The 22,085-nt window shown below is 40.7% G+C and overlaps 1 protein-coding gene across 1 annotated transcript; it reads left to right on the top strand.

Annotated features, from left to right (window-relative positions):
• Window positions 1-4,230: 4,230 nt before the first annotated feature.
• klf13 (Kruppel like factor 13) lies at window positions 4,231-20,823 on the top strand. The gene is made up of 2 exons (XM_079412179.1): window positions 4,231-5,058; window positions 19,485-20,823. The coding sequence occupies exons 1-2, from the start codon at window positions 4,596-4,598 to the stop codon at window positions 19,808-19,810; spliced, it is 789 nt and encodes a 262-aa protein (XP_079268305.1). The 5' UTR covers window positions 4,231-4,595; the 3' UTR covers window positions 19,811-20,823.
• The last annotated feature ends 1,262 nt before the right edge of the window (window positions 20,824-22,085 follow it).

Raw genomic sequence — 22,085 nt, 5'->3', positions numbered from 1 at the left:
TTCCTCCTCTTCCTCCATCAGACATGTCTTACCAGCCCACTGATTGATGCCTCATGAACAGAGCTGCTCCTCTCAGCCAGCAAGTTAAAGTGTGTTTGTTCCAATTTGTTCTTTTTAAGCTGTAATGTGTGAAGCAGACAAAGCCATTCCCTGCAGAATTGTTTCAGAGTGGATTACTGCTAGCCTCAGCAAGCATCAGCCTCATAAAATCAATTTACGCTTAGCATGTCACTGATTTGTACTAATTAGCAAAACTAATATGACCTTGTGGTCTGTTTTAATGAATTGATACGGTATATTCGGGTTATTGAACAATACAATATTTGCATTGAAATCGCTTGACAGCTGCAGGTTTGATTCCTGTGCAAATGTATTTTCTGTTCAAACAGGACGCTTGGGCAAAATCTATCTATTTATCTATCTACCTATGGCAGATTGTATATGTGGGTGGGACTTTATCATTCTGAAGAGTATTTAATTGGACAAAAATATGTGGTGCAGGATGAGTCATCAGTGTTTTGGTCTGTTTCCCTATAAAACAGTGACTATACATTTAAATACCCATTTATGCAATATGTAAGACTACACTGGCACATGGACTAAGGCATAAAACTAAAACCTATACTATTTTCATATCATAGGGTCATTAAAGTGGCTTAATTATATTTCTATATTTAACTGTAATATTTCAAACTGTAAATGAAAATTCACTGCTTTACTGAGATAAATATATGAATTACTTGTGGCATGTTTAACTTAAATATCCAGCTGGACCAAATCCAAGCTCTGGACATTGATTAAGTAAACTTTGGACTTGTTTTTGTCTCTCAGAAGCATGAAATCCTTGAAGAACTGCTTAATATATTAGACTCGCTGTTGGTTTATAGCTTAATGTTTCTGGTTGTGCTCTAGTCTCCTTCAACAGACATAACAAAAGCCCAGCATCTGGTTGAAGCTCAGTTCATGTACCTTTAAGTGAGATGTTTGTTCGAGGGTGTTTGGGATACAACAGAGGAGAACAGCGTGATCCACGGTAGTCATTGAGGTCAGGAATCTTGCCAAGGACATGGCCGGAAATTTCAACATGTGAAATGATTGACCAGTCAACTATATTATGTAAGAGCACTGTTGATGTTATTCAGGAAGTTCTTGCAGGTTTTTATTCTCATGATGAGGTTTGTTTTGTAGGTTTAATGTTTTTTTAGTTGGTTTGTGCTGCTCAAGTTCGCAGAGGGTTTTGTTTAAGTTGTCTTTGGGTGCTGATCTGAGGCCAGTTCTGTGGTTTTTCTTTTGATGGTTAAGATCAGAACTGGGCTGGGACAAAGCTGGTCCTAGATCAACATAAGAGGGCACTGTCTGAAGATGAACAGGAAGAGAGTTGTTACATGCATGATGGGAAATGATATGTTTCCCAACTGTAGATCAAAAGAACACAGCTAAACCACAAGTAGTAAACAGCCTCTGTGTTTCACATGTGCCAGAGCAGCTGAATTGACATTTAAAGGCTTCAGTAACTTCAATATAAAACACAAAAAAGCTCATAAACGAAAGAAAGAGGGAGAAAAGAAAAGGCAAATACAAAATCTTTTTACAGTCAAGCCCTAGTTATCAGAGTCAGGCCATGATGAGAGTGCAGGTCATTTCTAATTTATAGTTTCCATGGAAAGAAGACAAACCTAACTGTATTATGTGTCCTTCAGTCTTTTGAGGTGTGTTTGCTAATCAGACTTTCAGGTCATGATGACACGTTGTTGGGAAGCGTGCAGTCAAGTGGTGATTATGAGAGACGGTGTAAGAGGTGCCACATTATTGTTCTTCTTTGCTTGTCCAGTGCGGGAAAGGAATCACATGCACAACCCACATGAGTCATGACTGGAAAAGTATCAGTTTCCACCCATAATGACTTTGCTTAAAAGGTATCAGCTTGCCTAGGTAAAAAGTTGACAGCTTTGAGGGGACTTTACATTATCTATCTATCTATCTATCTATCTATCTATCTATCTATCTATCTATCTATCTATCTATCTATCTATCTATCTATCTATCTATCTGTCTTGTCTGTCTGTCTGTCTGTCTGTCCATCAGTCTATCTATCCCTCATCTGTCTGTCTCTCTTTTTCTTTGGATGGAAAACAACAGCCTTGTTTTTCTCAGAAGAAAAGTAAATACACCTTTAAATGTAACACATACACTAAGGCAGACTCAAATCTCATCAAGTCACGTTTATATAAAATAGAAAAATAGAGTACACACTATGTATGGCGTGTGCCATACAAGGAAACAGTCTAATCAGTCCACAGCACTACAGTATGTGGGCCTTGTGTTCTAGGACAGCATGGCCTTGATTGGTCTGTACCACCTGGTGGTGCGGTCAGGCTGTTCTCACAAACTGTTCGTATCCAATGGGATTACATCTCAGAACTCAAGAGGGTATGTGCAACAATCATCAGTAATGATGCAGAGCCCCATGAGAATGTGATTTTTCTTGATAGTATAGAAGAATGGCTGAGTCATCTCACTCGCGTGGTGAAATTGAGAATATGATTCAACCTACTTCTGAAACGTTTTGGTGATTGTTGAGATAGGAACACAAATTATAATAGGAGAATGATAGCGTGGGTTGTTCAATGTGTGAGGCACTGAGTTTCATTAAAATTTTCTCACTGGTTGAAAAAGGCATTTTGCAGTACTTGGTACATTTCGTACTGTATGATCAGGCAAATCAGTGCATCTTATGATGTGTTATGGGGTAATTATGCTAAAAAATGTAAGGTGTATCTTACACTGTGTCTATAAATTTACAGAATCACATAAAGAGCTAGGATAATTGTATAAATATTAAAGATTATAAATGTATATGTTCATATAAATATCAAATTAATAAATATTAAATGCAAAAATATGAATACAAAACACAATAATTGTATTTATAAATAAATACTTTTTATATAATTTATCTTTTTAAGTTGCATTTTCTTCCATTTGGGTTTTGAGGCAGCCATCTTGTGAAATTGGATCTGCCGTCTTGTCGTTATGCTGTGATAGGATTTGCTTCAGAAAGACTGCATGAAATGCAAGAACACCAAGTTCTCATGATGGTGAAAGAAAATGTAAAGTAATACAACCAGATGGCTCTCTGAATGCCATGTAGCCTTGCTCTCAATGAACACTTGGAACTTTCCAGAGAAGTCTATTGTGAATAGGACTGAAAGAGAGAACATGCTTTCCCACAGGAGAATAGTGCATCGTTAGAGCTGAAGTGGTGGGCTTCAGCCCTTTCTTTCCTCCTCTCCTGCTTTCATATGAAAAAGATTAAGTAACTTTTAAGACACTGATCTCGATTTTCACCCCCACAGTCTGCTTGTGAAATGCAGGAATATGAATATATTTTCCAGTCTGGGATTCTGTGTCTGTGCGTTATTTATTCTGAAATGTTTTGTGAATCCAGGCTCTTGGAGTCTTTGACTGAATGGAGCCAACTGCATAAATATTTTACTGTATTGTTTCCATTCTTTGGGGGCTATTGGGGGACTATTTAACATAAGTGAGAACTATTATAGCAACTACTGCTTCATCATACAGTAAATCATATGAAATAATGTTGATTTTTTTCCAGCCTAAACGAGTGCCACTTATAAAGCGGGAAATAAGAATTAACTGGCCAAAAAAAAAAAAAAAAAAAAAAAAAAATATATATATACATATATATAATATATATATATATATATATATATAAAATCCAGTATACAAAGATAATGAATGAAATCAAATAAATAAATAAATAAAATGTTCAGGTCAACTTTATATGCAAATATTATGCTGATAATATTTGCAATTATTAATAAAATACGCTGAACAGAAGCATTATCATTAGGAGTCTCTGACTGTAGCCTTACAAATCCTGTTAAATTATAGAAATAAAAAATGTAGGATTGGAGTCATTACAAAAATGCTTTGAGTGAGTGAGTGAGTGAGTGAGGGGTGAAATCTTTAGCAATTTTTACCATTACTTTACCATGTGAATTTTACAATGTAAATTCATTTTACTTGAAAAATAATCTACATTTCCACACCTATCAATGCATGTCTTAAGCATATAGGTTCTCAGTGAAGTTTCTTTAATACTTTAATAAAAAAGTTTGGTGGGGGCAAGTAAGGTAGCGCACTCGGGACACGTCGCCATCCAGTGAGTGCGCGCCGGCTCGGTGACGTTCCCAAACGCTACCGGCCGACACGCCCCCAGCATGGATACGATCAGCTCTAATCGGCGCACAGCATACTGTCACTTTAACGTTGTGAGGACTACAGCCACGATGGGAGTTTTGATAGTCAATTCAGACAAGTTTTCAGAGCTCTCATCACCGGAAACTTATCTCTAAAGGACGAAAGCAGTCGGTGTGGCGCGCTCACGGCTCGATCTCGCATGATTTACATGCAGGATGTCAGTGTTGCTGAAAAGCCGGTAAGATAGTGCAAAGTGAGTTTGCTTACGAGAGCTGCCTATTCAGCATCACACAAAGGGATCTACTGAGTTCAATGGTCTACTGTCATTGGGTTTGAATGTCATAAAGAAACAACTTCTATTCTTCAACGAAATGGATCACTTCGCAGCAGAGTGCCTTGTGTCAATGTCCAGCCAAGCAATTGTCCACGGTCCTAAAGGGAATAGAGAGATCAAGCCAGAAACTGCGGCTGCACAGAGGAATGGAGAAGAAACCAAGGAGCCTTTGAAAGACAACTCATCTCTTTTTGTGGTGGCGAGAATTTTGGCGGATTTTAATCAACAGACCCCCACCAATTTTGCCGAGCAGGCAAAAATAAAGGAGGAGAGCACGCCACCAACAACAGCAACCCTAACCAGAGATGATGGGAACTCTGCCACACCTACCACCACCACCATCACCACCGGCGACTCTGCTCTTAAACAAAGAAGCAAACGATTTAGGGGTCGAATTGAACAAGAACCCCCACAGAAAAAGCACAAATGCCACTATTCAGGTTGTGAAAAAGTTTATGGCAAATCGTCCCATCTCAAAGCCCACCTAAGGACACATACAGGTCAGTTTCCATTCCTGCCAAGTGTATTGCCATTTAGCAGATCCAATGTAAACATCGCGACATTTACGCGTTCGCACACTTTGGGCACATTGTGTTCCGCACGAGGTCAGTTTATAAATGATGGGGCAAAACTGTTGTGTTGCACTCATATTCTTTATTAAACATGCACTTACTCTAACTAGTCGGTTTAAAGGAAATAAATTGTTATTCTAGGTAAGTAGCATAGTAAATATTGGTACGCCCACTTTAAGGAAGCTATATGATAAACAGCAACAGTTCTTCTCCCCCCAGTGCCTCGCCTATATGAGCCAACTCGACACACACACATATGTCCAATAAAGCAGTTTTAAGTTTCAAGTTCAAAGCACTTTATTGGCACGATTATTCTGCATACCATGGTGCCAGCGCGTTAATCCACACAATAAAACGGTGACAGAAAAAAATAAATAAAAATAAACAAAGTGGCAGGAATGTTAATAAAAAGTACCATAAAATAAACAATCAACAAGAATACCAACAAAAAACTATTTACAACATGTGTTCGCGTGCTCATGCATACAGACATATTTATATAACGTTACATTCAATACCTTCTCACAAAAATCTGCTGGCAATTAAATCTAACACTCTGCTGGCGTAAAAGAGCCAGGCACCCCATGATGTAATCGCTCATAAAGTCTTGTAGGCTATAGTTTCTGGAGGCGATGGTGGTAGTTTGCGAAAAGTCACGGCGCGGCGCAGACAGCGAATGGCTTTTAAAGTCCAGAAACAGCGGGTTCGCGCATAATTTGGTTTTCTTTGCGTTAGTCCTTTAGATACATGCAAGGGGGGTAAAAAATGAAAAAGATGGATAAAAGAATAAAATAAAAGATGGGGGTTGGCGAGACTTCTGCGGTTGCTTGTTTGACTGTTAAGCTCTTTGTTGTGATGTGCCACACCCCCGGACAGACTGCCAGCTGATCTGGCCAGCAACAGACTCGACCAGCCGAGCGCTGAACCGCCTTCAGAGTCAGCGCAGACCTCAAGCCTTTAGAATTGACTGTTAGAATGGAAAATACACTTCGAAATGTATTTACACGTTTCTGTACCGCATTTTCACGCGTCGTGACGTGTATTGGCGCCGCTATCGTTTTATTAATGTCCTGACAGGAAACCTGGTCTAAATCGAAACGTTCTTGACACCCAAAGGCGCTGTAGCCTCAGATCAGAGATAAACCGCAGAATTGTGTCAGGGCTTTCCGAAACACACCCCTGGTTACTCTAAATGATGAATGTTCAGACAGTGCGATGTGTTTTATCAGGCAAAATAGATCAGATAGAGTTTCTGTAAAAGTGTGATGGTTGGAGTGATACACTCAGTTCTTTGTCATCATCTCTGCTTTATGAAATATAGAAATTTAAGAAAGTGTAGGCTAATTGTTGCTCATGTTGGTTGACCACAGTTATCTGAATGATAGGGGAGGAGACTATAGCCTATTTTGCACATTCATTAATAAGATATACCGTATAATTAGGTTCAGCTATTGTGCAAAATGTATAGCTTTGTGATCGCATTCTAATTAAAGCACTAGCGCTAAATATATAAAAGCAATGTAACAAAAATCTAATTAAACTAGTCGCCCCCACTTATCCGGAACCCAACTAATCAACCATAGTGACTTATCACTTGTGGTAATGGTGTTCTGAAAATTTGACTTACTTGCCTATGATAACCTAACAGTTTAAACTTTCATCTTTGAAATTACAACATAACTAGCACATCTCGTCAGTTAGAAAACAAAAAACAGCCAGAATAAAATCAAATGTACTACCATGCCTATCAGGATTTGCTGCCACCATGAATAGCTGGTGAGGCAGGACTACCCCAAAACCTCACATTGATTTTAAAATAATACATACTGTATATAGTGTGGGTTGACTGGATTTTCGGTGCAGAAGGCTTGTATATAATATATAACTTTGAAGCTTTGAAGAACTCAAGGTGGGTGTGTTGTCTACACGGTTGCTGTTCCTTTTAGTTTTTACTTCGCTTGATAATAGGTTGGGCCTTTTACAGTATATATAATGACATGTTTATGTCAGAACACACCACATGCCACCCTGCATTCAGGCATATTGTTCTGTAAAACTCCAGCTTTAGTTGCGGTCCAGTGTATGGTGTTGGTTATGTGTCTAGTTTTGTGTTGACATGTCAAAGTAAGTCAGATAAACAGCTCAGTTAATCGTTTGAGGTGAATTTGTTTATGGTATGTATTTAAGATCTCCCTCACTTCCTGTCTTTCAGTTGGGCTGTTCTCTAAATTGCAGACTTTAGATTGGGTTTCACTGTAGTCACCGGTCTGCGATCGGACCATGATTCAGTTAAACAATGAGTTTTCCATCTCATTTGTTTTGGTAATCAGAGAATGTGGGCCATTTGAGTTCAGCAGCCCAGGCTCAGCCAACCTGCTCCGTTCTGGGCGCCTTTCTTAAGCACTCAGCAGATTTTCCATCAGTCTCTACCAATGGAGCAAAGAGAAGATGGATCTTTCTCCCAGCAATGCACTGCTTTTGAAATGAAGGGGGAACACAGAGTTATAAAAACAAACTTGGGGAGCCAAAAGTACTGAGGACCTCATTTGACTTCAGCAAACGCCCTAAATTCCCTGCTGGTTCTGGTTTGCACCCTGCTTTGGATAATTTTTCTTAATCCAGCAGGAATTGGGCACAGAGAGTTGCGTCCAGCTTTCTACTTAGACCGTAGTGTCGCCGATGGAGTCATATACTGTAGCGGTAGGATAAAAGCTTGGGCTCTGGGGCTTTCCTTCATTGCGCAGAGATGCAGTCAAACTGCTTTCGTGAAAACGAGGAGTAATTTCAGAAAAATGCAACAGGTCTTGATATGTTTCTTTTTTTGCATTGTACTGCCATGGCAACTTAGGGATAAAGTGTAAATAATTATTTTATTTTATTTGTTCGCTAGACCTTTGCGGTGTTCATATGCTATTCCGTTGAACGAGTAGTTCCAGGAGAAAGGGGGACGGCCCAAACCATCACAAGTGCAAGCTTGCTGGAAGACGAAGGCGTTTTATGATAGAGCTAGAGCAGATGTACTATCATGATCAAACGGCACAGAAATGTTTCAAAGGGCTCCCCTTTGAAATGCACTGCAGCAAATGCAGTTGTTTAAACAGCACTGAAAAGAACTTTTAACTTTGTACTTTTGAAGACTGTACAATATTGCATTAGTATAGATAACCGTGTCAGTGCAAAGTCTTTTAAGTGTTATTTCCCTTCCCAAGAATTTGTTACTAGCTCACATAACTTTGTAAAGCACTTGTTTGCGGTCTGAAATTACCCTTTCCATCTCGCTTACTGTCTTATACCACATACATTTGCCAAGCCACCAATTTTAGGTTCTGGGTCTATTTGTAGCTCTGCTTTCTTTATAAAGAAAGACTATGTATTGTAACACAGCAATTCTGTGGCAACCTGTGGTTACTGCGTGTCCCTCACTGAGATAAGTCTGGTAAATAACCCTTTTGTGACCTTTCGAGAGGACCTTTTCAGTTTAGCCTGACTGTACTGCCACTGCCTCTGTTCTCTTGGCGCATCCTGGACTTTAATCTCCATTTTGTTGAGGTTTATAGTCATGATTAGTTCATGGCCTAGGAGAGCATCAAGTATAATATTTGACAGATGTTTTATGGCTATGCACAGTCTCGAGGCAAAAAGGAGGACACACAGGAAAGTTGGAGAGGGTAGAAAGTAAGGAAAAGATTCCAACTAGCATGTGGCTGGATAAGGAAGGGCTCATTAATCATCCTTATAAACACAGATGGACAGATTCAGAGAGATGCTTGGTTTGCATTTGATGAGTTGTTAACTGTAATGGTGCACAATATGCTTGCAGATGATAATTTATAACATGCTCATTACTTTATTAGGCCGCAGTTGACTTGTTACAAGAAAAGGAACCTGTGGTATGCATACATGCAGATGAAATGGGTGTGGGGTCATCCGGGAACAAAAAAAAAAAAAAAAAAGATTTTCACAAACCTGCAAGTTTCAGTTTAGCAAGAGGAAGTGACATGGCTTGAGGAGACTGCCAAGGCCATGGCTGTGACGTATTCTGGCTGTTCGTTATGCAGAAAAGACATGGTGTCCTTTCAGTGCATGTGAATTTCTAATAAGTGTAGTTCCTCTGAAAGTGTTTTGCATGCAATACCTGACTTGAAAAATGTTTTGCTCAAAGTGAAACTGCTGTATTAGTACTTATACCTCTACAGCGTTAGATTTCTACACATGTAAAATGTAATGCATTAAAGCATTGCTCGATGCAAGTGCAATTTGTCGCATAATGTTGATTACCTCAAAATATAAATTCAACTCGTTCCTCATTTTATTAAAAACAAAAAAAGAAATAAAAATCAAGGTTACGTGAGGTATGTACAATGGAAGTAAATCAGGCCCGTTTTTAGAGGATTTAAAAGCACATACATGACTGTTTTCTGTTAAAACTTGTGTTGAGCTGCAAATCTGTTTAAATCAAGTCATTTTATAGTTTTATGGATTTAAGTGTTGTGTCATCATGGAAGTTACGCAAAAGATTAATTAGCCATTTTATTTTGCACACTAAAAAGCCCATCTGTATTATGTTTATGTCTTGTGGCTATACTTTTGAAACGGGGAGTATTTTAATGTTTCTGAATTGGTCCCATTCACTCCTATTGAAAATCAACATTATGCCTCAAATCCTGTCGATTAAGCTTATCTTGTACTGAACCCAGTATATTCCCTTAACTAGCCTGCATTCGCTTAACTCACTTTCCCATATAATCCTCTTTAAAGTTTTAAGGTACGGTATTCACCAGACTTGTGTTTGTTACCATTCCCTTCCAATACTTTTTGAAAGTCAAGGCTAAATGAAAAGGTTCATTAGGTTCACAAATTGCTTTCAATGGCAAACTCATGATGGACCCTCGTGATCAGAATGGGTACATGTGGCCCTTGTGTTCTGGGTTAATCTCCCTTGCCCCATAATCTAATCTGCTCCCTGTACAACTCCATAATGTCATCTGGGCCCAGTTCGTAGACTCATTATCCTGATTGGGCTACTCAGGACCTATATCACCAGTCCTTGTACTCATGGGAATATCTCCAGGGATGTGGAGGGGCATGTTACCACATCAAGCCACTAAGTACTCGAGAGAGTCTTGAATATTGATAGCACGCCTCAGATCACACTGTTGCATGATGTGCTGTGCAAGGGAGATTAAATGAGATCACCTCCAAGGCCTCAGAGGTTTTTGTAATCCTCCGCCGCATTGAGATGGTAAGTATGAGCAAGCGGAGCGGTGGGATGTAGAAGATGAGAGCGAATGCGGTACACAAATTGCTCATTGTGCTGAGTGGGTTGGTGAAGAGAAGGGGGACACAGCAGGTTGAGGGTCTAAGGTTACCAGACAGCTTTGTCTGATCTCCTGCAAATATGAGGAGGCGGGGTTTCTCTCCAACCCCAAATTCTATGGAGAATAGGAGGACAGATTTTGTCACAAATTGATGTGCAAGATTGGCTATAGCATCTTTGTTAGGGGAAGGATCCTAAAAAGGACATTGTGCCACCAAAGACAGGATGGGCTTTTTACAAAGGTTCAAATTAAAACATTTAGTTTTGAATCCTAATTTAGCATGATGTAGTCCTACTGTCCACTTTGAGTATTATGAAATAGATGGTAATTGACCCACTATGGGTAGGGTCATCAGTAAAGGTCATGCTGCTTCTGTGTGTGGCTAGTATGCATTCAATCACCAGAAGCACCATACATGCATACAAAGCCCATAATGACATATTTCACAGTTGGTTAGCTTTTTTGTATGGCCTGTAAACTTATGTTCGTTATGTGACCCTTTGTATTGTTTTCAAGAGTCCCAGTAGTGTGAACAATGCAAAGACGACATTGTTTTGCTACAGAATTTTGTGCGTGGACAAAAACAGTGTACGTGGTCAAATGTTCTCACTCGAACAATAGATCCGACCATTGGTTCAAGTGTGCATTAAAGCAGCGAGTTCCTAGAACACCCTCCTCCCAGATTTATAGCAAATACATGCAAAATTAAACTGACTCGTCAGCCATTTTTCTTTCCTCTGCGCTGGGTTATTTACGGACATGACATCCTGTGCAGTCATCCTGCCCGTGGTTCAGGTGGAAGGTTTTAGAGGATGGGTGGGACTTGGGCTCTTCTGCCTTGTGCTTGGCACAGTGCCATGGCTGAGGTGGAGTGGGGCTGGGCTCAGTGTGATGGTGATGGCTTCACAGCAGGGATTCTACTTTCTCTGACTAAAACTATTTTCCGTTCCACACCCCTGGCCTGCTACCTTGTAACCAGAATATATGTTAGATGCCAAGAGTGTATGGGCTTGGCTGACCCACTTGCCATTCAGTATACGCACCAGCTAGTTAATTGGGAATGATGTTAAGCAGGGATTTTATGAGTTTCATATGTGCACCTGTGTTTATGTTTGAGAGAAGATTAGTGCAAACAGAAGTCACAAGATCTAGGTAATTGGGTTACAATTTTAGGTCAGATTTTAAAATGTTATCTTATGACCTTCCAAAAAAGTAATACTTGATTAAATTTTTTTTTTTTTTGAAAACCATATGAACCCAAAATAAATGTAATAAGTAAATTTCTAGGAACTTGATGCATATGCTTTGAATACATTCTTTTTTTAATTTGTTGTGTACACTCTTCACACCGTTTAACTAGTTATCTGTATGAATCAGTTCTATCCACTTAACATGTATCTTTTCTGATTTTTACTGTCAGCCTCCTGTGTGAGTGGTAGAAACCATGCTTTGGTGCATCACTCTCTCACACTCAAATATGATAGGCTGAAGTGCTGAAGCCCCCTGGGTGTTTCATCATGCACTCATCCACCCTTTTGCAGTCATCCATCTCTCCTGAAGCAGCCTTCACTGATGGGAATACAGTTCTCTTATTTTTTTTTTCATATGAAGAAAAGCATAGAGTTTTTAGCTGCTATAAAAACCAAAACACAAGTAGGACTAGTTAACTCACCATAGATTTGGTATTGGAGTTGGTACCTTTCAAACTCTGCTGAATTTATGTATACTTTAGTTAGCTTTGGCAGAGTCTTATAAAAGCGAGTCTGTTCCTGCCTAACCATCCCCCCATTGCCCTGTGTCCTCTACACCCATAAGGGCGTAAGGTGACAGAACTGCTGAAGCGTTGTATAGTTTGAGCTCTTTTGCTTTCCTACATTTACTATGTATGGGTGTCGATTTCTCTGTGCAGGAAGAAGGGGATCTGGAGCTAGTGTGGAGCTGTATTTTCAGCTTCCTGAAGCAAGAGCCGCTGGCTTAGGGTCTCACGCAAACTCTGCATGGGGCGCTAACACTGCAATTTGTGGGTGGGGATGTACTGTACAGAGAGGCAGAAGTGTGGGGGTGGGTACAGGGTGGGATCCGTTGTCAAAGCCCTCCATTGATGTAGGTCACTTGCTCAGCTGCATCTGCTGGCAATCTGATTTGGTGATTCTCTGCAGTAGCAGTGCACGCATTTGGGTTTTTGTGATGAGGTTTGAGGGGGCAAACAAAAAGAAATGGAGAGAGGTTGTTTTCTGCTGTGTGCCAGACCCTTGGTTTCCTTCCAGGCTTTTATATTGACATTAGCTCTTGCCAGTGAGATGTTTGATCCCTTACTGTCTAATAAATATGTGTGTGGAGGATCCGGGCCTGTGCGCTCTTCCAGGCGTGGCTGTAGGATGAAAAGGATCATTCAGTGGACAGTTATGGGGGAAGGGTTGGCTTGGCGGTTTCGAATAGAGAGGATCTTACTGTCAGTGGTGTTATAGGGTTGGAGCTAAACTCTGCAGGACACCGGCCCTCCAGGACAGAGTCTGATGACCCCTGTTTTAAGTCAATGAAAGTCAGTGACACCCAAAATAACATTGGACCCCATTGACTTTCATTGTATTGACAAACAAAGCACTCAGGCATTTCTGAATGAAGATAGAAATTCATACAGGTTTGCATCAACAATTTGGGATGAACTATCCCCTTTAAATTTCGCATCACTCAAGAATGTAAACAGAGCGTCAAACAGCTTTGACTAATGTTTGAAAATTTTTACATGGTTAACAATAGAAGAAACTTGTTCAAGATCAGCCTTCATGAGCAATTTTTGTTAATAGCCATTTAATTTATACTCTTATGATAGTATAAAAATAAAATTTAGCTCAGTGTCCTGACATTTAGCAAGCTTTGTGTCTGTACATGAATGTCAGAGCTGTGGGTGACCCCACCCACCTGCCCTTGCCTGTTACCGTTCACAGGCTTATGGCTGAATGGAAAATGGGGTTAAAATAATTATGATATGTTGCAAAACAATCCTAGTGGCACAGTTAGGTCAGGACCCACAAGAAGGTCCATTCCAAAGCTACAACAATGAGTAGGGCAATGCTGTGAGATGTGCTCTTTGTGAGGTGGGAAAATATAGAGGGGAGGGGACATAAATCTGCAGCAGTTGTGGATGCGTCCTCATATAATGTGACCATGTGTGCACATGTGCTGTAGAGACTGGGAGGAGTGAGTTATGTCTACTAGGCTTGGAAGGCTTGATTGAAATGCCTGATGGTGAAGGCTCTTCCGTCAGACACAAGGCCAGTACTATTGTTCACATTTCTCAACAGCATTAAAATCCTTGAAGGAGAATGTGCAATTGAAAGTGGTTTTTAGCATTTTTCATTGATGACAATAGAGGATGATAAATTAAACATAGTTGCCTTTGTCACAATGTCTCTGGACAAGTCTGGCCCAGTCCTAATCGTTGCACCTGACCTAGCCGTAATGTCTTTGTTACACCCACATCCATTAGCATTAATCCTCAATTTCTCAAAATCACTGTCACGAACAGAGTACTGAAAGCCTGATCTGACTCACCAAGACTCAGTGTGGTTAGTCAACCCGGCTCCCCCTCCCTCCATAAGCACATGCATATGTGTCGTGTACTTCTGTCTTTTTTGTTCCATTCCCACAGTTGTCTTTAAATGCTGTGATCTGGGTCAAACCACCAGGAAATATTTCGTTCAGTCAGCAATCTGCTCACTAGACCTTCACTGGATTAATATGAAGTTGTGTCTAATGTAGATATGACGATAATGCTGACTATTTGTTAAATTGCCCATGACTATAGCGTAAGTCCAAGCTATGTTTGTGCCACACTTTGTGGTTTCTGGTCTCCATGGTGTGTTGCAATCTTTGTGAACTCACTTCTTGGAAACCTCAGTTAGATGGAGGGTGTGACCTATATCTTCTCCCAACTCGGTTGCTGATGGGATTGCATATACTCCCAAAATTCCCTGCTCCTGTGGGGTAGTGATGAGATCATCTCGGCAAGCATCTCAGCCCTGGTGGAAAGGGGAAAGCTGAGTTGTTGGCAGAAATTCCCCAGTTTGCGGAGAGAAGCTGAGAACTCTCTTGCAGACAGTCTTGGAAACTCTGCGATTAAGAACCGGCCTGTCTGGGTCTCCAGTGGCCCAAAGCAGTCTCGTCATTAACATTGAGGGCTTCAGCTGGCAGACTTCTGCATGACCCACCAGGAATAAATTACAACCTGCTGGTAAGTGCTGCAGCAACATTTGTGGTGCCATTTTGGAGATCAGGCTTGTTGTGGTTTTCCACAGAAAACAAATCAGTGGTAGACCGGAGGCTAGGACACAGTGTGCCCCTGATTCAGAATGTCTGATCTAATTGGGATCACCATGGGCAACATCGGGATCTAATACATATTATATTGAAAGCATCATGTCTTGGTCTAGTTTAAATCTGTATTTGTTGTATCGTTTTTGCTTTGCCTCTAGCTAAAGATAACTGAAGGCACATGTGTACTGTCTGTAAGATTCTTGGCCAAAAAATCTTGTAAATCTAGATCTTTACGGTTGGAAATAGGCGTTTTGTACCAATCTAAGGTCAGTTTCCACTGTCCTGGTGCTGACCTTCATTACTGCAAGTCAAACTTAACAAATAGCACAGAGTTTCTCCTGTGTTCAATTGTGTGATGTCTGCAAGAGATATGTCAGTTTGGTATCTAGAGGATGAATTCAAAGTCTTCTCCTAATTACCTCATTAAAATGTCTTCTCAGTCGGAACTGCTTTCCGAATGACAGCAGCTGACGTTGGACTTGCAGACTATGCTAATTTCAAAGCATGTTCTAGGGCATCAAGTGTGTAGCTCTTGAGCAAGCATAGAAAGTCCACTTTGAGCTTGTGGTTATAAAGCATTTGTAAGACCTCCCACTGGAGTTCCTTACTGCCTTTCTCACGTAGTGTCTGGCTGTCTCCATCCCTACCTACGTCTCGGCCTCCGTAAGTGGCCTCACGGTTGAAGAAACCTGAGGAATTTTATCTCACCCACACAGAGATGCTGGTAGCTCTTGTTGGAACAGGTGAGCGACACCAAGTCTCCTGGATCGATGTTCAGTCTGTACTTGTGTTGCTCAGATAGTGGCCTGATCAGATGTCTGTGGCATAGGCTGTTCACTTCAAAAGGGCCTTTTCTCCTGTTACCTACAGATTCAAGGCAATCTGAAGTTGTTCATTCTTCGGGCCCTCTATGAAATTGAGTCGATGATTTGCAATGTGTTTTTGTACTTGAGCGAAGACATGAGCAAGAGTTTATTTACTGACCCAGTGGCCCCAAAAGAGAACAGTTATGTAAAGCTGCTGTCTGTGACATAAAGGTATCGCCTCTGAAGGGAAACACTGTTGCTCGGCTACCTTCGCTATGGGATGTCCGTACTAGCAACTGTGATGTAACTGCTGTAAAGGGTAACTGGGTCACTGTGTTCGTTAACACAGAGGTCGAATCTTAAGCTCTCCTAATTACTGGCCCCTGTTGCGAAAAAGACTTGGGCGCATGCAGGGCTGGTTGCACCACACCAAAGAGGGTGTAGCTCATCAGTGTGAAGACATGACAGTGCCCGAAACAAACCACTTTAAAAAAAAGTCTCCTTTTGTACAAGTGTCATGCTGTGAATAAATATATTGACCACAGGCAAGGGGTTGAGTAAAGTTTACATAAATTTTGTTGTGGGTATTTGCATGAACGGTTTGACACAGTTGCAACATGGGTTACGGCCTCACTATTGTTTTCCCAGAGGGACAAAAAGAGGAAGTGTCCTTCGTGTCCCTTTTGCATGGTTTTTGACGTGGTGGATAGAGCCGCAGCAACTTCCATCTGTTATGAAACTGTTACACACTGGACAGTGCGACCTTTTTACATAAGCCTTCTTTAGAGCCACGTCAAGAGTGCCCTTGTTGGTGATAATAATATTCCTGGAAACATGTCTTACTTGACATGTCATGGTCAAACCATGCAAGCAGAAAGTTTTAAGCACGTTAGTTGCAAATGGTCTTGTCTGTAAGGTAATGCTTTCTGTAACAGGTTATTTTGAGCTTATATGCTAGCTGCCCAGTGCACAAGCCTTTGCAGTGAACTGCAAACGGTGAAATTGTTGACAGAGCTTCCTGTAATTAAAACAAAGCTATAAATATTAGATGGGAATGCATAAACTTAAACTTAGAATTGTTGACAACTAACTGAAAAAAATACATTTAAGTACTAAAATGATTAAAATAAAAATGAAATAAAAACAATTTAAAGCTATAAAAAACCCTCATAAAAATAATAAAAATGCACATATAAAACTATACTAAAACTTCAATTACTAAAGCTAAAAATTAAAATTAAACCTGAAAATATAAAAATAAAACCTAGTTGAATATATTAATAACTACTAAAATGTACAGTACTGTATATAACTGATAATAAAATAACTGACTGCAAAGAGCAGAATTGTAGAATTGTTTTGCTTTTTGTTGTTTTTCGAAGCTGCTTTGCTCTCAGAAGAATTAGACTAACACCTGCACATTGTATTGATGTCACTATTCACACCTTTACATAGCCTAGTCCTGCTCATCTCTGTTATAACCTGTGAAATAGTCATAATATTGCAACTCTTAGCTTTGCTGTGAAGCTCCTCACCACTCATAACTCACACTTTACAACCTTGAGTTCCCACAGACTCTTTCTTGTATTAATTAGACTGTAAATTACAGGTTGGATCCTGTCGTTGCTGAAGGGAGAATCTCAGACCATCCACCGCTCTGTCCCCATTCCTATTATGCTAATGTTAGATCTTGTGTATTTATGTTTATATGCCACAATCATGACTAGATCCAGGATGTTTAAAAAAGGTGAAACAACAGTGACCCTCTCAGATTAGTTCTTGTGGGTGTGGCATGTTTGAAGGTTTGTGGATTTAAATTGCAGCTTTGTATATTTGCTGTATGTTTGGATGGACTTGAATATGTGTGTGGCTAATGATGTGTTTTTGTACTAATGAGAGCGCTAAGAAGTTGTTGTGTGTGTGAAGGTTTTATTTGTTGACATATAACATAGCAAGGGTCTACATGTGAGGTGCATATGTCATCACATTACTTTTTTGTATGTGTGTTGTTTCGAATGGTGGGACCAGGTCTGTCTGAAAGTGAGTGGCAGGTTATAGATTTAGATGGGGGCAGTCTAGACTCGCTCTGCCTGGTGTTTCTCTCACTTTCTCAATCTTTTATAGTAGGGGGAAGGGACCCCAGCAAAGCTGTCGTCCCACACATAAATTTGGCATCACGTATATGTTTCGTTTGAAGTTGTTTTCCATTGGGGCCTTAAGGGGAAACCACAAAACAAAGGCAGCAGCAAAAAGCTGTCTGGATCTCGGTGTACTTAGCCTGTTCTGTCTAATTTAACCAAGTAATGACTGAGATGTCTGGCTTTTTTCGTTCCCGTTCTTTGCCTTTCAAAATTATGAAAAGTGCAGTCACAGAACCCTCACAATATTCAATGGCGGTTTTAAGACCTTTGTGGTGGCGCTGCTAAGGGAGGGAAAACTGCTGTTGAAAAGCTGGTAAAGTGAGTAAAGCAATTCTCACATTTGTGGAGGAAGACAACCAATGAAATGGTGCTAAAATACATGCTGTATCTGACGTGTGCACAAAGAAAGAGGGCGTTGGTACCGCATTTACTCGACTGTGAAGAAACCACACCGAGATATATGGTCCCATCTGGCTTTGGGTAGATTTGTGTCTAAGCCCACTTTTATTGCCTGAAGGGGAAAGGGGTAGGGTATAATTTCCCATGCTTTTGGCTCACTGCTAGTTTCGTGTTTGAGTACATGCTGGGGCAGGGTACCATAGTAAAGACCGTTAACCTGCCTAATTAAACTGGCTGTCTGGCTCTGCAACATGTGGTTGTAATGGGAGAAAGAAAAAATACTTTTCAAGGTCGTTTCGAGATGTGTGCCAGGTCCAAATAAACCAGTGAGTATGTGTTTGTGTGTCCATCAGTTATCTCAATAATGAGTCAGTAAATCCCATAAGCTTCTTTGGAGCAGTCAAAGTGATACGTGTCCCCCTAGTATTCTCATGATTCTCCAATTAGCATGATGCAGTGCTTATTGGGCTGGAACATATGGTTCATTTTTAATGCAGTGCATTCTTGGTTTAATGTGTGGGCTTTTCACTCAGCTTAGTGACTGCAAAAAAAAAAAAAACTTTTTTGCAGACTTTTGCTTCTATGGGATAGGATTAGCACGCTCTCATGAGCCGCTTCTAAATAGATGTGCCACATCAGGTCTTTCACGTTTGGTTAAAGACTGCTCATTTTGGGATTTAAAAGCCATCCGTGGAAGGTAAACCCTTGCGTGACCTGGATCTGAATGGTCTGGGACATTCACTGTTGTTTTTAGCATGAACTGGTCTTGATTCTGTGGTGGTTTAGCTGCTCTAGTGTGTGAACTTGGATGGTATTGGGGCCTGTATGGCTTTTGTGCACTGTTTTAGGTTCACCTTTTCTTCAGTGAATGCTGAATGTTGGCATACCAAGAGAAACCACAAAACTGCTTCTAGATCAGTTTAAAAGAGTATATTATGCCAATGAGGCATGTCGGCACGGGCTTAATGGGGACCATGTAGAATAAAAAAGGCAGCAGTAGGACTTTCTTTGCTGAAAGACTTCATTGTCCACATAAGGGCTGGACTTGGTTCACATCAGCTGGCACCGCTGCCCCTATTTATGGCTGTTAGCAATGCATGGTGGTGTTTATGATGTGGCCTCTTTAACACCTTGTTTTTTGGAGCAAGTTTACGCTTTCAAAAATGGATTCAAAGCAAAGTTTCAACAATCAAATACTCGGAAGCACAACTACAACTTGTTTGTAGATGGCACATTGGCCTAGAATCTGTGAAGAGTGTAAAGCTTGTATATTTTTACAGTATGTTTTGAAAACATCACATATGTCTGAGTGATCATGAATGTGTAGTAAACACTAACAGCTGTGTGTTCTGCTTTCTCTGTGTTTGTCACAGGAGAGCGCCCCTTTCCCTGCACCTGGCCTGACTGCAGTAAGAAGTTTGCTCGCTCTGATGAGCTGGCACGGCACTATCGCACCCACACGGGCGAGAAGAAGTTTGGGTGCCCCCTGTGCGACAAGCGATTCATGCGGAGCGACCACCTGATGAAACACGCACGCCGCCACTCCGACTTCCAGCCAGCCATGCTGAAGAGGCAGCACGGCGGTGGCAATGCCACCGTCTCGAGCAGCACGCGCCCTGGCTCCCTCAGTGATTACAGTCGATCCGACGCCTCAAGCCCCACCCTTAGCCCCGCCCTCAGCCCAGCCAACTCGCCTTAACCTGGCCGCACTTTCTTTCCACGGCGCCTGGGTCTCTAGGCTCATTTTTTAAATTCTGCTCTATCCATCATTTTTCTCGTAAAAAATTGAGCGGCATAATAAGCGCCATGCTAAACCCCGTCGCTTGCTGTGGTGTGGTGTACTGTACTGTACATAACTGCTTCTTGTAGTGCAATTTTCTTGTGCAACCCCTAAAAGAGAAAAAAAAACACAAAAAGAAAATGCCTTTTCCACATGGCAATATTTACATGATGTACCATATGTCTGTATTTTTTATAGCTTCTGGCCACAGTCTCTTTCCATTATGGGTTTTTGTTGCTTTCATATACAACCGCTCTGTTCAAATGAACTAAAAAGTTGAAAGGTTTGACAGGTAAAGATGTTTCTTTTTATTTAAAACGGGTGAGGGAGAGGGGCACGCATACACCTCAGGATTCAGAACAGTTTTTTTCTCCTTTAATACTCACATTGACTGCACAATACAAGCATCACTTTACTCCGAAATTCAACAGAGGTTGAATTTTGCGCCCTGCTCAGGAATGGCCTCGTTTGTTTGAAAGAATGAACACAATGAAGAGAAACATACGTTAAGAAAGAGCCTTACACTTGGACAAAAGGAAACTTTGCACTCTTTTTTTGAGTTGGTTGGTTGGTTTTCACATCAGGGGAAGCAAATTCTGGGTTTTAACAGTCATTCATTCTCTTTATTAATATATATATATATTTTTTGTAAATCAGTCTTTTAACGAGAGTGGCAGAACCACTCAGCAGATACGAAGGGTTGAGGGGGGCAATTCTGTCTTGAGACTGGAAATGACTTTATTTTCAACATTGCTATCTCCCGCTAACCCTGTTGTCACACAGAGCTGTGTTGGCCTGGGTCCATGTTTCAAAGGGAATCCTCTCAATATAGCATGAATGTCATTATCAGTCCACTTTTACATGCTTGAGCCGCCCAATGAGGAGAACAGACAGCACCATGTCTCTCGGTGGACTAAACTAAACTCCCCTTGAAAATTTAGAGGCTGAAGTTTCAAAGCAGCTGTTTCCTCAATAAAAACAGCACATTCATCAACTTCAGGGTTTTTCACTACAGTACGACACATTCAAAGGGACTTGTTGGATGTACGCCTACTTCAGACTCAAATAAAGACAAAAAGCACATGAGCAGAATCCACCAAAGACCAAGGTGTGAAGAAGAGAACAGAGAGGTTTTTTTTATTCTACCCAGAGGAAGGAGGGAGGGAGGGATGTTGGCATTCTCTCAGGTAACAGCAGAAGTCCTGGCCCTCTGCCCTCCGCAGAGCTCCATCTGCAGAGGCCTTCCACTTAGGAAACTGCATCATCCTACACAGGGCTATTCATAGCACACTAGCCAGGGAGACGAGAGCCATTACAGCGGAGCTTTACGCACTCTGTCTCGCTCACTCTATCTGACAAGAAGGAGTGGGCGTATGAGAGAGATAGATGGAGGGCCAAAGCAAAGTTTAAAAGAAAAAGATATCAGATCTATACACTGTGTCATAACCAAGCACCATGCATCAAATAGTAAAGTGACAATATTGCAGCCATATTTGCAGCTTAATATACAGCTATGTGAAGATGGAATTTGGACCAGTGAGATTGCACTGTGGGCAGAGTTACCCAGTAAATCAAACAGAAATCAAAACAATGTCTTGTCAGTTATCACTTGTCATTGCACCTGGTTAGGACTATTGGTTGACCGATATGAGACCGATATGCAACTTCTGTTTTTAAATATTATTATTTAAATACTGGTATTACATCAATGATAAATTAATGACAATTTTAACAAATTTCAATTAAATAATTAATCTGAAATATCGGTTGTTTGCCAATATTTCTAATCTCATAATGGATAAATATCGGCTTGAATAATCAGCCTGGGCTGCATTTTCCAAAAGCATTGTAAGGCTAAGTGCATCTTTAGAGATCATTGGTGCTTATGATGCTTTATGGAAACGTAGCCCTGAACAAAATATTGGTCAGTAAAATACTGTTATCTGCCAATACCGATATTCAAAATGACCAATCAATGGGCCTTGCTGATATATTGGTCTGTCAGACACTGTTATCAGCCGATACAGTTATTCATGAAATGGTCAGATATCAGCAGATTAACCAACCCTGCCGATTTATCGGTTGGCCACTAGTTAGGACACAGATTTACAACTCATTGTGAACAAGATTGTCAGAGTTTGTATCATCAGGGTTGTTTCACTTTGTGGTGAAGAGAGAAACAGGCCTCCATGAG

The sequence above is a fragment of the Barbus barbus genome (genome assembly GCF_936440315.1).
Source record: "Barbus barbus genome assembly, chromosome: 48".
Lineage (NCBI taxonomy): Eukaryota > Metazoa > Chordata > Actinopteri > Cypriniformes > Cyprinidae > Barbus > Barbus barbus.
This window is presented reverse-complemented; position numbering and strand designations above follow the sequence as displayed.